The sequence below is a fragment of the Citrus sinensis genome, chromosome 4, assembly GCF_022201045.2.
Source record: "Citrus sinensis cultivar Valencia sweet orange chromosome 4, DVS_A1.0, whole genome shotgun sequence".
NCBI classification, from domain to species: domain Eukaryota; kingdom Viridiplantae; phylum Streptophyta; class Magnoliopsida; order Sapindales; family Rutaceae; genus Citrus; species Citrus sinensis.
The window spans coordinates 27,719,473-27,740,259 of NC_068559.1; the positions used below are offsets into that span (position 1 = coordinate 27,719,473).

Sequence of the window (20,787 nt, forward strand, 5' to 3'; positions counted from 1 at the left end):
ACTATTTTAGTCCCTTAGCTAATTTGAGCACATCATGCATAAGATACCCAAATGTAGCTGCTAGGAGCTTTGAACTAAAACCTAGTGTGCTAAATTGTCTCCCCACATTCTATGGCTTAGAAAATGAGGACCCATATAATCATTTGAATGATTTTCATGCTATTTGTCAAACATTTAAATATGAGAATTTTTCAGACGATGATGTTAAACTCAGATTATTCCCATTTTCTTTAAAGGATAGAGCTCGTTCATGGCTTAATACATTGCCTGCTAATAGCATTTCATCATGGGAACAAATGGTAACAAAATTTTTGAATAAATATTTCCCAGTGCATAAAACCAATGCTATTCGCAGGGAAATCTCGGAGTTTACCCAAAGAGAGGACGAGCAGTTTTTCGAAACATGGGAGCGATTCAATGGGCTACTCTTGAAGTGTCCACATCATGGATACGAGAAATGGCACCAATGCCAATACTTTTTGGAGGGATTACTACCAAATGTGCAAGAATGGCTAATGGCAACAAGTGGAGGAGAGCTAATGTCAAAAAGTGCATCAGAGATTTGGGAATTTTTCCAGCGACAAGCGGATAATTCCCAACAACGGAGTCGATCACTCAGGAATACTAGAAGAATTAAAGGAGTGAATGAGGTTCAAATTGGCGAATCAAATTCAGAAATCAAAGAAGTCAAAGCGATAATTGAAGGTCTCTCTCGACAAATAGCATCGTTATCGACTGCTAAATCAACAGAGGCACATGACCATGACTCATACTCAGATCAAGCCAATGCCATAGGTGTAATGAGAAAACCATCGAATTACAACCCATACTCCAACACATATAACCCTGGATGGAGAGACCACCCCAATTTTTCATGGTCTCAAGGATTCCAACAGAATGGACCAGCAGCTCCAGCTCCACCAATGCAACAAATTGCTCAAAATTCTCAAGCCTCTCAGCCCCCATTTAGACCATACAATCAAAACCAGAATTACTCTCAACCCAGACCATGGGAGGATTCATTCCAGAATCTCAAGAATCTTACTCACTCCACGATTGAGCAACAGAACCGCACCATTGATGGACTACGAAATGAGTTGAGAGCAGGCTTCAACTCACAAGCTCAATCAGTTTCAAGCCTGGAGAAGATGGTGGGACAACTCGCTTCTTCAGTTCAGACCTTGGCAATGACTGTTGAGAAAGGAAAATTTCCAAGTCAACCAGTGCCTAATCCTAAAGGAGTGCATGAAGCGAGTACCAGTTCACCACAGCAGCATGGAGAGGTCAAAGCAATAATGACCTTGCGAAAAGGAAAAGAAATCGACAACAAAGTAGAGATGCCGGTGACAAAGGAAAATCAAATTGTACCTGTGAACGTTGAGGACTCACCACCGGAGGAGAGAGAAGAAGCCAACCCACGAGAATACGTTCCCAAAGCTCCATTTCCTCAGAGGTTAGCGAAAGGAAAAAAGGAAAAATCTACAGGTGAGATTCTCGAAATCTTCAAACAGGTAAGTGTTAACATCCCTTTACTTGATGCTATAAAGCAAGTTCCATCTTATGCCAAGTTTCTTAAAGATTTGTGTACTAAAAAGAGAAACATGCATGTTCAAAAGAAGGCATTTTTAACAGAAAACGTTAGTTCTATACTCCAACATAAAATTCCTTTAAAATGCAAAGACCCAGGCTCCCCCACTATCTCATGTAGTATAGGGAACCACACAATTGAGAATGCTTTGTTGGATTTAGGAGCTAGTGTAAATTTGTTGCCTTACTCTGTTTTCGTGAAACTTGGACTGGGAGAATTACACCCAACTCCAGTGGTGTTACAACTTGCAGATCGGTCCACAAAAATACCTCGTGGTATTGTGGAGGACGTGCTTATCCAGGTAGACAAATTTTATTTTCCTGTTGACTTCATTGTAATTGACACTCAACCAATACAGGATTCAAGGAAGCACATCCCCATTATTCTAGGCCGACCTTTCTTGGCAACTGCGGATGCTCACATTCAATGTAGAACTGGAAATATGCAGTTGTCCTTCGGCAACATGACTATGGAGCTGAACATCTTCAACATTGCCAAACAACCTCACAGTGCAGATGATGGAATTGTTGATGTGGATTTAATCGAAGCATTAGTTGATGACACTTTTCTTTCAAACCTTAGTGATGATCCTTTACAAACATGTTTAACTCACTTTGGTTTTGATTTTGATTTTGATATTGACAGATCGGTCGAAGAGGTCAATGCCCTACTTGACTCAGCACCATCTATGGACACTAATAAATGGAAGTCAAGAGTTGAACAACTAGCACCATCAGAGAAGAAACTCATCCCATCATCAGAATCACCACCGAAACTCGAGCTCAAACCATTACCCAACACTTTGGAATATGCATTTTTGGGAGAAGAAAGTTCTCTGCCGGTAATCATCTCATCATCCCTCAATGATGAACAAAAAGGTAAGTTGTTGGATATTTTAAAAGAGCACAAAGGAGCATTAGGATGGACCATAGCAGACATCAAAGGTATAAATCCAGTAGACTGCATGCATTACATTCACCTTGATGAAAATGCTAAATCTACTAGGGAAATGCAACGTCGGTTAAATCCTAATATGAAAGAAGTGGTTAGAACTGAAGTCCTTAAGCTATTAGATGCAGGTATCATTTACCCCATTTCTGATAGTTCATGGGTCAGTCCTATACAAGTTGTCCCCAAAAAGTCAGGAGTCACAGTAGTTACGAATGCCGATAATGAATTGATACCAACTAGAGTAACTACAGGATGGCGTGTATGCATTGATTATAGAAAATTGAATTCTGTCACACGTAAAGATCATTTTCCTTTACCATTTATCGATCAAATGCTTGATAGATTAGCAGGCCACGAATTTTATTGCTTTCTAGATGGTTACTCAGGATATAATCAGATTCCCATAGCACCAAAAGATCAAGAGAAAACTACTTTCACTTGCCCTTTTGGCACATTTGCATATAGGAGAATGCCATTTGGATTATGTAATGCACCTGCTACATTTCAACGATGTATGTTGAGCATTTTTTCTGATATGGTTGAACGATTCCTTGAAGTCTTTATGGATGACTTTTCTGTCTTTGGTGACTCGTTTGATCAATGTTTACATCATCTAACGCTAGTTCTGCAGAGATGTACCGAGAAGAGCTTAGTCTTAAATTGGGAGAAATGCCATTTTATGGTAAAACAAGGTATTGTTCTCGGTCACATCATTTCGAGTAAAGGTATTGAGGTTGACAAAGCCAAGGTGGATCTCATTTCTAATCTTCCTCCACCCAAAACAGTCAGAGAAGTAAGATCTTTCCTTGGGCATGCTGGTTTCTATAGACGTTTCATTAAAGATTTTAGCAAAGTTTCTAGACCCTTATGCAATTTACTTGCTAAGGATGTACCTTTTATCTTTAATGATTCATGTCTCATGGCGTTTGAAAAATTAAAACAGTTGTTGACATCATCACCCATCATTCAGGCCCCAAACTGGAGCTTACCATTTGAGCTCATGTGTGATGCATCTGATTATACAGTAGGAGCAGTTTTAGGACAAAGAGTTGATCGAATTCCTCATGTTATTTACTATGCTAGTATGACATTGAATGATGCACAGTTGAACTATTCAACTACTGAAAAAGAAATGCTAGCAGTAGTGTTTGCATTGGAAAAATTTCGATCTTATCTCATTGGTTGTAAAATAATTGTGTTCACAGATCATGCTGCTCTTAAATATCTTCTCACAAAGAAAGATGCAAAAGCTAGACTAATTCGTTGGGTGTTACTTTTGCAGGAATTTGACTTGGAATTCAAAGATAAGAAAGGGTCAGAAAATGTTGTGGCGGACCATCTCTCTCGTCTTCACTTTGACACAATTACAGAGCCATTAATATTAAATGAGTCATTTCCAGATGAACAATTAATGAGTGTGGAAGTATTACCTTGGTATGCTGATATAGTTAATTATCTTGTTACAGGTAAACTTCCAGAGCATTGGACCAAGCAAGACAAGATCAAATTCTTTGCGGAAATAAAGAATTTCTTTTGGGATGACCCGTATTTGTTCAAGTATTGTGCAGACCAAATTGTTAGACGATGTGTCCCAGAAAATGAAATTCAGAATATCCTTTCATTCTGCCATGAACAAGCTTGTGGAGGCCATTTCAGTGCTAAGAAAACAGCGACTAAAGTTTTACAATGTGGTTTCTATTGGCCAACACTATTTCGAGACGCTTACACTTTTTGTTCTTCATGTGATAGGTGTCAACGAATGAGGAGCATTACACGAAGGAACATGATGCCACTAAATCCAATTTTAGTGGTTGAGATTTTTGACGTATGGGGTATCGACTTCATGGGACCCTTTCCCCCTTCTTTTGGCCATCAATACATATTGGTTGGTGTTGACTACGTCTCAAAATGGGTAGAAGCAATTCCATGTAGGACCAATGATCACAAGGTGGTGATAGCATTTTTGAAAAGCAACATTGTTTCACGCTTTGGATTCCCACGAGCGATAATCAGTGATGGTGGTGCCCACTTTTGTAACAAAGCATTCAAAGCTCTTTTGACAAAGTATTCAATCACACACAAAGTGGCGACCCCGTATCATCCGCAAACCAGTGGCCAAGTTGAGATCTCCAATCGAGAAATAAAGCACATATTAGAAAAAACGGTGAGGCCGGACAGAAAAGATTGGTCATTAAGACTTGATGATGCCTTATGGGCATATAGAACGGCTTTCAAGACCCCGATTGGGATGTCACCCTACAGGCTAGTGTATGGAAAAGCTTGCCACCTACCTGTGGAACTCGAACATCGTGCATATTGGGCCATCAAGAAGTTCAACTTTGATATGCAGCATGCCAGCTCAGAAAGAAGATTACAACTGGCAGAACTTGAAGAAATTCGCAATGATGCATACGAAAATGCCAAGATTTACAAGCAACGAATGAAAGTCTTTCATGACAAGCACATTATGAGAAAATCTTTCACTCCAGGTCAGAAAGTGCTTTTGTTCAATTCTCGCTTGCACCTATTCCCAGGTAAGTTACACTCTCGTTGGTCTGGCCCATTTATTGTTCATACTGTTTTTCCACATGGGGCAATTGAAATTAAGGACCCAAAGAACGGTGTCACGTTTAAAGTTAATGGTCAAAGATTAAAGCCATATCTAGAGTACCAACCACATGAAGAAGACACCGAAATAAATTTGAGTGACCCACCAAATTTGAATTGATTTTTTTTTTCTATTCGTTGATTTGATTTTTCTTTCTTTCTTTTTATTATTATTCTTTTGCTAATTGAAATTGTTTTTGCATAAGTGTGTTTATTTTACCATTAAGTTTTCTCTTATCATTTTTAATCATGAGTCTCATACTTAGACCGTTCCTCCTGAACATTCTTAAACCACTTCAACGTGTCAAAACTCATCTCAAAAGACAGATTCAATTTTGTAAAACACAACGCATTTGGACTCTACAACCACCAGAGTTAGTAGCCTATGTTGAGGGTTTAGAAAGCCAACTCAGAGACATTGAGAGAAGTGTTTACGACATCCAGTTGGAGCTTGAGGTAAATTCAATAAGAGGACGATTTTAATTTTCTTTGTGTGTTTTAATTTGTTTTTCTGTTTGTGTGCTTTAGTTTGTTACCCCGGTGAAGTGGCGGATAACGGTACTCCGTGACAATCAAGTCGGTTACTTCAGTTTCCCATAATAACTGATATTCTGAGGCGAAGGTATGGACAGAAACGAGATTCTAGCGAAGCTTCACAAGCGATTCCCTTCACTTCCTCAGAATGCCCTCCTTACGATCTATAAAGCTCGGTCCGAACGCATGCGATTACTCATGAGGAATAACATACCTGCTGACATCCGTTGGTTAATCGAGGCTAAAGTACGATCGGCAGGTGAGTTACCTCCAAAATTTATTGCATACATGCCTGGTTGTGGTAAAGGAAATTATGCAAGAAAACGACGAGCTCGAAGAATTTCTGTTGCTTGTCATAAGTGTGCCAGAATGAGTTGCAATAAAAACCCATGTTCTTTAGGAATGGTGTCTGATAACAGGGAAGATAAGATTCAATTCATTAGGGATGGCTTGAATAAGGAGTCATTGGATGATATCCTTTTGTCTCTTGAAACGCATCCGAGTGGATATGTGCAAGGAGCGATTCTCCAGTTATGGCCATTATTCCAGAAAGAGCATGCACGATATAGTCTCGGGAATCTGACTATAAACGACCCTGTTTGCCAGTTTATAAGAAAACTGGATAGGAAGCCTATCCTCGACCCATAGAGGGCGTTCAAGCCGTTTCTGGACGTAGAACCAGAGGAAGATGTGAGCCACAGTCGCAACTACCTGTAAATATCCTTTCACTTTACTGTTATTTTATTTCACTATTGTTTTATTGTGTGCATTATTGTCTTTAAAAATTTTATTACTGTTTGTTTTTTCCTTATTACTGTTTTCTTTTTCCCTTTTACTGCTTCCTTTTTGACTAGCGAGCCACGTGCTTTACGCGTTATTTGACACTGACATGTTACCTCATACATAACTGTGATCCACTATCACCAAGACTCTTAAATGTGATTTCTTTTGTCAAACACTCACAAATTGTTTTTGAGAAATATTCCAATGGCAGGTACTCCCAATAGACAATTCAAGAACATTTGTGTGCTTTCTGGATTTACCTATGGCAAACATAAAGAGTTCGTTGAGGCAGCCATAGATCTTGGTCGAAGCATAGCAGCGAGAAATTTACATTTGGTGTATGGAGGAGGTAACCGAGGGTTATCAAAAATGGTCTCCGAAGCAGCTTTTATCAGAGGAAGTCAAGTGTTAGGCATCATCCCAAGAGTCCTAAAACCATTGGGCAGTTCGTCTGACTCATCAACTGGAGAAGAGTTAGTCGTCTCAGGTATGCAAGAAAGAATAACTGAAATGCTTAATCATGCTGATGCTTTTGTTTTCCTTCCAGGAGATCTTGCAACACTAGAGGCACTTATGACACTAGCATCTTGGGCCCATCTACACATTCACCAGAAACCCATCGGTTTGTTAAATGTCAATAACTTTTATGATGGCTTTATCGCATTTCTTAACCATGCAATAAAAAACTATTTCATTCCCGCTAATGTGAAAAAACTCTTTATTTGTGCTCACACTGCTAATGAGCTACTGGATCTATTACAAGCTTATAGACCGGAGCCAGACCCCTGGACCTTTGTGTTGGAGCGTCCAAATAATGATGGTAACAGTAGCAGCAGTAAGAAGTACAAATTAGATTTAACTCTCCGCCTGTAAATATTTTCTTCTGTGTTGCACCACCCAGGTGATGTCTTCTAAACTCTACTTCTTTCATTTCAAACATTGAGGACAATGTTTCGTTCTGGTTGGGGGGAGGGAATAGTCGACAATTGTGAAATTTTGGTTAAGTTTTTACTAATTTTTTGTTGTAGAAACTAACTGTTGCTAACTTTTTGTGTTGAAGATGGCTGAATATGGAGTGTAGTTACTCTAGAAACGCATCTTCATTGTTTGAAAAAAAAAATTCAAAAAAAATAAAATAAAATAAAAAAATTCAGACATTTTCTTTTTCTTTATTATGTGTTTATGTTTATTTTTCTTCTTTAATTTCTCCTCTATAAATATACATTTTCCAACTTTTGAGTCGAAGATGGCTGAATATGGAGTGTAGTTCCTCTAGAAACGCATCTTCTTTTAAAAAAAAAAAAATCATTTTCGTTTTCTATCATTTTACGTGTAACTTTTCTAATTAGTTTTTATACATCATTTTCACATTTCTGCATGCATATTTTCCTTTCATGTTTAGAATAGGTTGGGGGGTAGAATGATGTTTAAAAAAAAAAAATGTGTGATTTGTTTTAACATTGGATGACATGATTAATTTCAAATTTTAGTATTTGTATTATCTTTGGTCTTAAGTGATGTTACGCTATGTTTGCTACTTTACATGTTGATGTCGGAGACAAATGTGAGTTGCTTGAAGGAATGAACATGTCATAATAAGTGCCAAGTGAGTTGTTGAGCCTATCATTTTCTTGGAGAGTAACCCTTTTGCCCATTCTCTATACAGCTTAGCAGTTTATTATTTTATACACGATCTCTAGATTTCTTTTGAGTTAACCCTTTAAAAAAAATGGTAAAATTAAAAAAAAAAAGAAAAAAGAAAAAAATGTGTGTTACTACATTGGGAGGCCCATCTAACTAGTAGATATGGATAATTATTTAGAGCCCTAAAAGACGATGGAAAGGCCATCTTTGATCCGTTTGAGCCTTTCTAGCCATCCCTGTTATTAAATATCCATAGTTACCCCTTTTGAGCCTTTAAAAAAAAAAAAAAAAAAAAAAAAAAAAAACCTTTTCTTTGTCAACTTATCATCTTGACCCACTCCGATTTGGAGTATTACCCAATGTCTTTTAAGTCCCATCCCTATTTATGTTTGAGAAAATGTAAATAATTATGTTGTTCAGTGAAGTTATGCCAAATAAAAGCAAAAAAAAAAAAAAAAAAAACAAAACAAAACAAAAGTTGTTGTTTCAAAAGAATAAAAATAACAATAATAGGTGAAATCCACCTTGCAACTTCCAAAAAAAAAAAAAAAATTCTGCATTTTTCTCAAACATACACTTTGTTTTCCTTATTTCCTTTCTTTGTTAGCCATATCCCTAGCCTACGTTACGTCCTAATAAAAGTCCTTCTTGATTTTAGGGAACTATAGTTTGAAGTAGAAGCTAGTTATATGGGCTAAAAAGATGTAGTGATGCATAAAAAAAAAAAAAAAAGATAAATAAAGTGGGTTGACTAACATTTTATTTGACTTGAGATCGTATTATTTATAAGCTGAGGGCATATTTATTTCATCTTGGTGAGAGCATGTGATATCATTTCTTTATTATTTTCTCTCTCAATTACCATTCATTGGAGTGACTATGTTTATTGGGTTTTAATTTCTTTGTGAGAGTGTCACCACTTCCAGTGAGATTTTGGGGTTTGACATGTCATTCTTGAGAGTAGCTAAAACAAAGTCTACTGGGCTAATTCATGTGGATGGTTGATGTGGGTGTGATGTTGCTTTAGACTGGAGATAATGCTTATACTTTTATTTGATTGCTATCATTAATCTGATGGAATAAATACGAGTGTTTCTATTAAAACAAAAAAAAAATTATTTTGAATTTGAATTTTGTTTTCGCTTTATTTGCTAGGGACTAGCAATAAGCTGGTTGGGGGGTGTGTTGAGTGTTAGAAAATGCATATTTATAAAGGAGAAAACCGTCATTTTACATTTTAAGTCTTACTAACAACCCTTACTTTTATATATTTAACCTTCTTGTGATTTAATTACATGTGTTTTATTTTAATTAAGTATTTTATGTATTTTAGGGGCATTATAGTCATTTCACAATAAAGGAGGATCAGACGGCAAAACGGACATCACTTTTGAACTCAGGACGGTCGAAAACCTTAAGAGGAGCATAAAAGGAAAAATGGCACTATTCACATGTACGGTACTATTCACGTGTACGGTACTGTATACGTTACTATTCACGACACTGTTCACATAGACGGATGATGACGTGGCATTGACCGATGATGTGGCATTGACTGATGAGGTGTCACGATCCTGTTGGACTAAAATTCTTATGTACTGTTGATGGTGACGTGGCAGCATATCAGTGGACGAAAAATCTCGCGTACGGTGCATGCATCACACAGGATTATTTTCAACCAAACCGCGTTACTGTTCATCCGGGTCAAACCGCGTTACTGTTCAAAGTCGGGTCAAACCGTGTTACTGTTCATCCGCGTGGTCAAACCGTGGACTGTTGACTGATGACGTGGCGCAATCCTGAGCGTCCAAACTGTTTTTAATCCGATGGCCATGATTTACTCCATGTATCTATAAAAAGGGGGCCTCCCCCCCCTAATTGGATATCTCTGAATCCATTTTTGGGATCCATTTTCTGTAATTCCCTCTCCATCTTGTATTTTCTTCGTATTTTAATAAATTCCCATTTTGCCCCTAGTTCAATTATGAGTGGCTAATTTTCTTTCAAGCTTGGGTTGAAGGTGAAGTCTCAACATGTGTCATGGGCTTAATTTGGTAAATTTACTTTCTCTTCCCCTCTAGTTTTTGTGGATGTTTTGACTTCTCGTCGACAAATAATACTAATCTTGTCTAGTACCGCCTTGGTTACACCGGCTCTCTAGTATAAGGTTATTATTATTTGGCACGATAAGCCCTTAGCACCATATTGATTAGAGCGTGGTTCATGAGGTGTGGATTCCCCCCTCATGATTTAATTGGCATTAATACGGATTATTTAGCCCATGATGCATGTTGATACGGATCCAGATACCCAAGTACGTCATTTCAATAGAATTATCTTCAATTTATTCTCGCCATTTTAATTTAAGTTTTAGCATATACCAAATTATTTCCACCATAAATCCAACAACCCATTTACAACATTAATTCTACACAATTAAAATCCACCTCCTCGTGGGATCGACACTCGTCACCATAGATCTATACTACAATAGATTCGTACGCTTGCGAGTACATTAAAATTTGCACAACAGTCAACTCCATTACAATCATAACAGTTCGGCTTTAAATTAGTAATAATCCAATCCTCTAAGTTTGAAGAGAAAAAACTTCCTCGTAATCTACACGAGACTATATCTAACCAAATACGTTTGGCAGCCACACAATCTCTAAGGGCATGAAGGGAGTCTTCCATACAAACTTTGCATCTCTCACATTGATTTTCTGTCAAAATGTGTCTTCTAGCAAGCTCAGCTTTGGTCTTTAACTTGTTTTGAATAGCCAACCACATGAAGGTTTTGACACTTTGTGGCCCTTTCCAGCTCCAAATAAGTTCCCATCTTGGTCCAATATGACTGGAGGCTCTGTTTGAAATATTTTGATAAGCTGATTTCACTGTAAAATTACCCTTAGTCGAGAAGCCCCAAAATATACGGTCCATACCACCCTCGACACAAGGTGGCATAATGGCCGCAATAGCAAACACTAAGCTATGAGGAAGATAATTACTGAAAGTAACCCAATTCCATTGCCCATGATCGTTCACATAATCCCTAATCGAATTTTCCAGCATATGACTCGGCACCGGCCTCACAACATAATCCTTCAAACTGACATTTTGCCTAACCCAACAATCTTTCCAAAACCGAACTCTTGACCCATCTCCAACTTGCCAACAAATCCCTTGCAAAACTTTATGCCAAACCGTACCCACTGCACGCCACACATAAGAACCATATTTTGTAGGTAGCTCTGTGGGGAGGTTATCATTCTCAACGCCGTATTTAGAGCATAACACTTTAATCCACAGGCTAGTAGGAGACACAATAATATTCCACCCAATCTTCATCAAAAGCGCATCATTGATGTGGCGAAGATTTTTTAAGCCAAGCCCGCCTACCATTTTAGGTTGACAGATTCTTTCCCAACTAGCCATGGCCATGCTCTTCCTCTCGCTATTCCCACTCCAAATAAATCGGCGAGAAATGCGATTGATTTTTTCTTGAGTGCCTCGCGGAATCATTGTGGTTTGCATAGAGTAAATTGGCAAGGCTTGGATTACCGCTTGAGTAAGGGTCAGCCTTCCAGCAAAAGAGAGATGCTTCGCATTCCATCCTGAGAGCCGTTTGTCCACCCGATCTAGCACCTTCGCATTCCATCACTTGTCTTTCTTAATACACCAAGATTGCAACCTTACAGCAATATCCAAGCTAATTCTTAATCTCCCATGTACTATGTTACCAAATGGTCACAATCTCCCCAATCAATCAATTCAAAATCTGTCGGCTCTGCCTCAAGAATTGATATATTCTAACTGAAATTGAAATTTACTTATTAAATTATTAATTTCCCACCCCACAACCTCGGAATACAAAACTCAGACAGGAAGGCGAACATTCAAGTTTCAACCTGATAATAATTCAAAAAAGAAAGTTTGAATATGATAAAATTGAACATTATTTACGAAATTCATAATAAGGCCCCTTCTCTTTAACTAGTCTTGCTTGGAACTATCAGGTAATGTAACTGAAATGAAATGAATTCATGATAAAATAAGTGAACTTGAACGATCTTTACGATGAAAAGTACTATAAAACATGGATTCCAACATTCAACCAAATTACCATAAACAAAATTTACACATCTTCAAAGGGCAAAGGAAAAAATGAAATTATTATTATTTTTTTTACAAAACTATTAATCCTCAGGCGTCAGAACCCTTTAGGGCCAGTTTCTTTGAAAACGACAGGCTGCTCAGCCATGGAGACACAATACTTGGCAATCTCTCTAAACTTAGGGACACTTCTGAGATCAACCTTAGTACCATCTTTCAATGTAATGATAATGTCACCCCAGTCACCAATAAACCTCGGCACTACTTGCACGTCCTTGATCACTTTGTAAGAGAAGTCACTCCTATCCTCCCCCGTCCATCCTGAAATAACCGTCACCCGCAGGTTTGTAAACCTGTATCTCAAGTTAAAAGCTCTTGAAACTGCTGCTAGAGTCAAGGGTAGCCAAAAAAGAGTGAAACCCAGAAGCAGGTTGGCTAAGAGGTCGCCGTAGTGTGCCCCACCATCGAAGAAGACGGTTTCTTTATTGGTGGTTGTGGTGCTGGTGGTGATTGGGGTTTCGTTGGGAGGAGAGGACACGCTTAACTTGGTGATTGGTCTGTTATGTGTGACTGTGAAAGTGGGGAATGAGGATGGGGAGGGGGGTTTGGAGAAGAGATAGATGGACTTGTGGGTGATACCGGCGGCGGCGGCGGCGGCGGCGGTTGGGGAGAGAATTCTGGTGGATGCCATGGTGGGCGCCTTACTTTATCCGTTAATCAAACAGAGGGTAAAGGCATCTTCGTCGGTTGATTTGTGAAGAGAGATTGCATGCGAGTTTCGGTGGACGAGTTTTTGACACGTGGCAAGTCAGAAACAACCCATTTTTATTGAGTGGCCCCATGGGCTGATAAGTAGAAGCGTTAGCCTAAACCCAAACGGTGACACTATTGACACTCCTCAAGAATCCTCTTGCCACCCGTTATCTTATTGAACCTACTAAAATATATTGACCCAATAGTGGCGTTAAATGAAAAAAAAAAAAAGAAAACGGGGTGGCACAAATGATGGATCGGACAATGTTCTGGTAATTTTGAAGCAGTAAATCAATGGACAACTGTTCGTCACTCATCAAACGAAAGCAAATTACGAGTACAAAGATAAATGACAAAAGAATTTGTTACCACGCACTCTTTCCATTATTTGGAAATCAATTAAAAAATATATATAGAGAGAGAGAGAGAGGATATGCTATTTGTGGGTGCTTAAGAGTTCGTAACAAGAAGTCTGCAATTCGTGGGTGTTCTTAGAAGTTCAGAGAAATAAAATTCTGTCGAGTTATACGTAGCTTTAATCATGGATATAACTGTAAATTCGTGGACGGGGATTCATTAGGATATAAGAGGGGTGCTAATAGCACTGCTCTGAAAGGCGTTCTACTGTTGATGGAAGTTTTGGCGAAGCCCACCAAAACATAACATCTGAAGTCAGAAGGTTTGTTGTTTATGCACCTCAAAAATAAATAAATAAATAAACGGAGATAAACAAGCGAATTTACTATAATACTGTTCAAGTAACCTCGGAAATTTACAGTAATTACCCAAAATTAAGATTGATTTACAAAAAGAATTCACTTTTTTTTTTTTATGTAACTCTAGTAGAAAAAAATATGTATCAATACAGTCTGTCTTACAGTTGTTATTATCCATAATTCTGCTTTTTGTCTCCGGAAAATCGAAAATAAGAAAAATGGTAAATGAGTTATTACGTAAATTAATACTAATTTTAGACCATTTTCATAAATTTCCCGATGCAAACAAGGACCACTTTTGAGCCCCAGCCTGGACACCAATAATTCATCAGCATCAACCTCGAACTTTGGTATATATAAAATAATAATAATAGAATAATGCTTTGATTTTTATTATTATGTTAGTGCATGGATGAGTAAGATGCATTTTCAAATATTTGTTTGATTCAGCTGAAGTGATCACTTCGGCAAATTAATAAAAGTTGCTTGTTATTATATTCTGTTAGCCGTTGACACCACCCCCAAAAATTAAAAAAAAAAAAAACCCAGTTTATATGTTATTGGCATTCACATGTTGGCTTAGTTTAAAAGTAGCAATTATATATCTGGGAACTGAACTGTCTCACTAATTCCAGGCTATTTTTATTCCATTGTTAATATTAATATAGTCTTCTAAATGCTTACTTAAAGGAATCGACACCGCCATGCATGTGGCCGCTTGGCAAAGTCTTCCCAGACAACAATTTTTAATACGGCCACTAAAACTACCATCAATTGCCAAATTAGTTTGCAGCAATGTTGCCAATGCCAAAGATTACATCAACCTGCAGCGTCACATGATTTAAGAATAAACAATGTGCGTATATAGCGGCTGAGCTTACCTGCTTGATCTTCGTTTTTCAATATCTCAAGATATTATTGAGAAGGATATATCTGAAGATTCTGTCACATGTTTATAATCTGGGTTACGTGTATGTTGAGTGGCAGGGTCTAGTTATTATCTGTTATGACAGTTAGTGCCCACAAACTGTAAAATCTGAAAGCGAAAGGCACAACACAAGCGCTTTTAGCTTCCATTCTGCAGTGATGGATTAGATTTGCAATTTGTGAAATCTCCATGCTCATCATGTTTGCAGATTGATTCCAGGTGGGCAAAACATTAGTTTATTTGAATATGGTATCAAGTTAAGGAAACTTTGAAAAAAAAAATGTCATGTCAAGGAAACAATTAATCCTCGAGGTTATGATTTTAGAATCCCAAGATTTGTGTCATGATAATGTAGTAGTTGTAATGTTTTCTTTGATTTGTAGCTTCCATTATAATGCTTTGTGTAAATGAATGAATCCATTCCCTCTCCATATTACGTATATTATATGCAAAAGCAACAGCTTAACTTAGAATTTTAAGCGAGTGTATGTGCATTTTTTACAGTATGAAACACTAAATTGTGACTACTCTCAGAGAGAAACAATGGAATGGAGTTTGTGAAAAGAGACTGAATGACGTGTAACATGATAAATATGAAAGTGGGGTTGAAATAGAGGGGAATGAACGTGGGACGCAAGGGAGTGGGTGGCAGTGGGTCACATGAAAGAAAAATTTAAAGGAAAAAAGAGAGAGCAGTGTTGACTGACAATCGACTGAGTACTGACTCTGCTCTCTGAATCTGATCGCCATAAGTTGGGTTGGGTAGAATGAATAGTTTAGACTTTAGATAGCTTTTGAATTGGATTGAAACCATTCAATTCACATTTCCACTTTCATTTTCATTTCTTTTTTAAAAAAAAGAAAAAGAAAAAGAAAAATTCTGTTAATGCCAGCCAGTATGCCACGCCCAATGTCATCTTCACGAGAACGACCATTTCCAACTCTCCTTTGGTTTCTTCTACACTTTCACATATCTGTTTGTCGTCTTCTTCTCTTGGAATGTGTGTCTGATACCTCTTTTACGTTATATACTTTATTTATTTATTTATTTATATGCTTTTAAAACTTCAATAACTTCTAGTAGATTTTGTTCACCATTTGGGTTACCGTGTAGGCCCGGAGGATGAAATCAGCACCCATCATCACAAAAGATTTCGCTTCGGACCGCGAGTGACCATTCAATTTTCTTCAACAGTAAAAAGAAAATAAAAACAAGTCATGAACATATGTATACATGTTTCCAAACCAACTGAGAGGGTGGATAAACAATGAAAGATTAATCAATATGTAAAGAGATAGCGAAGCATTCTTGTATTTCATGGCCCATGCTAGCTAATAGCAAGTAGCAGGAGGCTAGAGCTGCCAAGAGGACTACCAAAATGTAATTGTCGCTTTGATTTTATTTTCGGTGCCCGTGATCCAAATAACTGGCAAAACATAACATTTTAACTCAAAAACACATACCCTTTTATTTCTTCATAACAAAGATCTTCAGCCCTCATGGAAAGTACTCAACTTGATTATATTCTACTTGATAAGCCACTCTAACAAGTACCAAAACATGGACTAGAAACTCATACGGAAAAAAACTAGGGTAAGCAAATTGCCATAGCAGTGCAGGGAAACGGGTATATTACAATTTGACACTTAGCTTATTTGGAGTCGATGATGATTAATTTCAACTGAAATTGTGTTGCTCCAACCATGGCCAGAATCCAGATTGATCATCCATGCCACAGAACATGCTGCTAAGGCTTTCTTGATCTTTAGTACCCTGCATATTCTGTTCAATCTTCTGGCATTGAAGATCAGGCCTTGACGATGATGAGTTATGGAAAAGTTGTGCTGCTACTGTTGGCCTTACCGACGATGTTGATTTTGTTGGAAACAAGTTTCTGCTTGTTGGATGAGTAGACATAGGGCTGTCAATGGCTGGTGTCCTTGAAATATCCAACTTGATATCAGAACTGTTCTCACTTCTATTGCTGCAAGACCCCTCAGTTTCTTTATTGAGGTTTATAGATTCAGTCACCTCCCTGCTTTTCAGAGCCATTATCTGCCAACATAAAATTAACCATTCAAAGTGTGTGTCACCAGAGAAAATTCTAATTTTCCCAATAGACAAAATATATAAGAAATTTAAACTATGACAATTATGCAAGAGAAAAGTTTTAGCCATGATTACCCGTAATTTACCTTTAAACAGTTACCCAATAAATATATCAAAAAGCTAAAGAAATGATGATGGAGAAAAGAAAGCTTTATGAAAAAGCCTCCACTGGTTATTAAAAGGTTCTGAAAATCATGATACATGAAAAGGTCAAAAATTATGAAACCATTAAAAAAAGGACATGATTTCCAACTTTATTCTACAGATTCAATGGAAAAACGTGCATATAATTATTAGAAGAACATACAATAATTCATCACTCTGCACCCCACAAACTAACAAGCTAGTAATATTTCAAAAATAAATCAATGGAATTCAAGACAAACCTCTGCATGAAGCTTCTGATTTTGAGCTTGGAGTGCTTCGCGGTCGGCTTTGACTGCTTCATATTGTCTCTTGAGAAGATCATAGTCTTTCTCAAGCTGCTTGGTCTTCCATCTGGCTCTCCTGTTTTGGAACCAAATAGCAACCTGTCTTGGTTGCAGCCCAAGAGCCCTAGCCAACTGCATTTTTCTCTCTGGCTCAAGCTTGTTACCCAATTCAAAGTTCTTCTCAAGGGTCTTCACTTGTTCCATATTAAGCCTCCTCTTCTTCTCTCCTGCTTGTGATCCATCATCAGAAAAATCATCCTCCCCATTTGCTTCTTCTCCCGCATCAATCCCTGAAAATGACATTGATCGCTTCCCTAAGAAAGATGCAACCCCTGGACAGAAACATAATTGATTTTATTTCAAACCTGCGGTTATAAGACAAATTATATATATGTTATATATGTATATCAATGAGTTACATAGGGGGTACCATGAAAGTCTTGGGGAGCACAAGAGGGAAGAATTGGATTCAGAGAAGTGGGGGTTTGATGTTCATCTTCATGGGGAGTTTGAAGCATGAAATTTGTTGGGAAGAAAGCCATCCCATTGCAAGACATGACCTTAGCTAGCTCTAGCTTAAGCTAAACTTTTCCCACCAATATGCTTAAGAACTGTGGTAATGATCTTACTGTCATGTTCAAACTTGAGAAAGAAGGATGAGGAATTAATAGAGCTGGACTTAAAAAAGTGCAAATATAAGCTCTTGACGGATCTTAAAGTAAATTAAAGCTTCTTCAACTTATATGTAGGAAGGAGATGCAAATATTGGTGGGAGAGATTGCTTATATACCTTAAAGCTGGGAAGAGATCATTTTATTTGATGTGAACAAATTATTACATTTTATATGAAAGAAAGCAAGGGAGGGATGGGGGGATATTGGGGGTTTGAGGAGGGTGTGGGAGAAAATCTTCTATAGTTTATGTTCTCTTTTTATAAAATGGAATTATAAGATATGTTTTTCTTTTCCTTTTTAGTGTAATTTTGGTAAATATTGGAGAACGTTATGTTATTCAATCATCTTTATACCTAAAGGATAAAAGAAACTTAAAAATTGTTAATTTTCCCCCGCAAACCCCACTTTATATGGCAGTGACATAAGCCAAATGACCATGTGTTCAAATGAAAACGATGTAACTAGGTAATTATTGCAAGGTTGAAAACTTGTGGTGATTTATATAAATATAAATAATATTTTTGTTTTCTTGCGCCCTCAGTCTTAAGAGACAAGTAGTGGTGTTATCTCAATGAAGACAGTTGTCTTTTAACATATATAATAAACTTTAAAATGAGAAGCAAACCACTTTGATTCGATTGTTTTTTTTTTTTTTTTAATACTAGGTACCCACTAGATTATTGTATTGCACATATATTTACAATTATAGCAGACATTATATTGATATTTACAATCAAATATATATTACTGAGACTTACATTATTATATTAAATTTTATGAAGTACATGTCAAGATGAAATAACCCTCACAAAAGCGAGATGTCTTTACTCCACTTAGATTTCGCAAGGGAGAAGAATTTATAAATGTTTAGCCCCCACAATACTTTTGTGAGGACTTAAACCACTGTCCTTATGCTTGTGACGACAGTAGCCCAACCACTTCGGCCAAAGGCGTAGTGGCACGTTGATTTTGATTCCATTGTTAAAGGGAGAAAATAATTTTGATTCCATTGTTAAGGGAGAAAATGGGCCTCATTTTAAATGGAACTTTTTTTTTTTTTTTGGTCTTATCCACGAGGTATCCTGGGGAGGGCTCCAACTGTGGGAGACACCTTTAAGCCCGTACCACAACCCAGACTAGAAGTCCCCGCTCGAACCGGGAGGCACAGGTTCTCCCAACAAAGGCGACTTCCCTGCGACTCGAACTGGGGAGCAAACCCAGTCAAGCCACTTAAGGGGACTCCATTGCCAGTGGAGCCAACACTTTGTTGGTTAAATGGAACTTTTATGTGAAGTGGGTGCATGACTTGAAAGCCAAAAAAAAAAAAATCCCCATAAAATGCTCGTTATCGTTCACTATTTTTTTTTAATACATTGTAATGTCATATTTTCAAATTTGTTGCGACACTGTTTAGATGTTATGTTACGAGTACAGCACCGTCCAATATCTGAGTTCAAAATATACTTGATCTTGAGTTCAAAATATTCTTACTCTTTGTTCACATAATTTTTTTTAAAAAAAACAAAAAATCTCACATAATGCACGCATGTGACTTGAAGTCTTGAACTCTGTGTATAAAAGAAGTATTTCACTAACTACTAAGTGGTTTTCTTTTGTTTACCAGTCACTCTCATCGATATAAGAATCAAAGCTCTCCAATATAAGAATCAAAGCGAAGACGAGGACAGAGGCAATTAATCTATAAATGATTTTTTTTTCAGTTTTTACCAATCATTTCAAAGGTTGAATGTAAATCAACATTAAGATTGATTGATTGAATCAATCAAATTTTCAACTATTACAATTGTAATACTTCATTTGCATATTTGCAATCTTAATTTATATAATTTGAGTATTTGTACTTATGAATATATAAGAATAAAATTTATCTTTTTTATATTGATTTGAAAAGTTTTCAAATGTATTGTTATATTAACAATTCTGTAGCAATTCTATTCAGATACTTTGTTACAACAGTTTCAAATATTGTGTGGGTTCATGACAGGCATGATCTCTATTGAAAATATTGAAAAATAGATTCTCACACAGTGTATGCATGAGTGTTTTATTGACTATTAGCTTATTCTCTTTTGTTCACCATTCATCTCATCAAGAACAGCAATTTTCTTTTTGGAAACTCTTACCATCTATAGATAGATACAATTTGAAATTTACTAGGATCAAATGTCTGTGCTTATTAGTGTATAGCTAAAAAATTTACACCCATTGATATTCGGAGAAAAATTTACGCAATTCACAATTGAGCTAAGAGATCTAAATGAGCTCTTATGAAAATTCGAATTCATGCCCTCAAATGAGTTACCACGAGAATACAAGGCCAAGTGGCATCAATAACAATAAATAAACCCCGAAAGAATTTCAAGTGGGTTCGTATATAATGTTAATTTGTAAAAGTAACCTAAAAGAGAGTAACAACATTGTAATTGATAGTTTATGTTGTGATGTCTTAGCGAAGAAAAGAGATTACTTAGGACAAAAGAGAAATGAGCTGGTTTTATGGATATTTAGGTTTAAATAGAGAGAGAGAGAGAGAGAGAGAGAGAGAGAGAGAATCTAGGGGATGGGTCCAAGAAGAGGGACAGGGTTTGCTACCTAACCCACCAACAGGTATCGTGCACTAAGACGAAACTCTTTCAAATTCATTATCCTTTCGTTCATCAGTCATCACCACTACTTAGCACTCAGTAGCTAGCAGCGTTTTTGTTTTTCTTATTGCTTAATGTTTAGCCCCTTCTTCTTCTGACTCCGCGCATTCGCGATGCATGCAAATGGCTCTTGTTGTTTTGTTATTTGATCAGAGAGAAACTGAAAGAGAGAGATGAGGGGCTTTGAGAAGCCCTAATCAAATTACCCTACAAGAGCTGGTCTTTTTTGTCACTGCATACTATTACCATACACGCGTATACGTGCCTTATTTTATTTGAAATTTTATTA

The 20,787-nt window shown here is 37.2% G+C and overlaps 2 protein-coding genes and 1 non-coding gene across 4 annotated transcripts; all 3 read right to left on the reverse strand.

Moving 5' to 3' along the window:
• Positions 1–347: 347 nt before the first annotated feature.
• On the reverse strand, positions 348–451 carry LOC127901985 (small nucleolar RNA R71). The gene has a single exon (XR_008054390.1). It is a non-coding gene; the product is annotated as a small nucleolar RNA R71 (small nucleolar RNA).
• Positions 452–12,192: 11,741 nt separating this feature from the next.
• Positions 12,193–12,963, reverse strand: LOC102617506 (uncharacterized). Its single transcript, XM_015531674.3, has one exon. The coding sequence runs from the start codon at positions 12,909–12,911 to the stop codon at positions 12,318–12,320; it is 594 nt and encodes a 197-aa protein (XP_015387160.3). The 5' UTR covers positions 12,912–12,963; the 3' UTR covers positions 12,193–12,317.
• Positions 12,964–15,989: 3,026 nt separating this feature from the next.
• Positions 15,990–18,094, reverse strand: LOC102629193 (homeobox-leucine zipper protein ATHB-13). Of its 2 annotated transcripts, none has more exons than XM_052439225.1 (3): positions 17,949–18,094; positions 17,114–17,490; positions 15,990–16,673 (listed from the first exon to the last, which is right to left on the reverse strand). In XM_052439225.1, the coding sequence occupies exons 2-3, from the start codon at positions 17,459–17,461 to the stop codon at positions 16,296–16,298; spliced, it is 726 nt and encodes a 241-aa protein (XP_052295185.1). In that variant the 5' UTR covers positions 17,462–17,490; positions 17,949–18,094; the 3' UTR covers positions 15,990–16,295. The 2 variants fall into 2 exon arrangements, with proteins under 2 accessions (XP_052295185.1, XP_006483203.1); XM_006483140.4 differs by having other exon boundaries at positions 17,589–18,069.
• Positions 18,095–20,787: the final 2,693 nt, after the last annotated feature.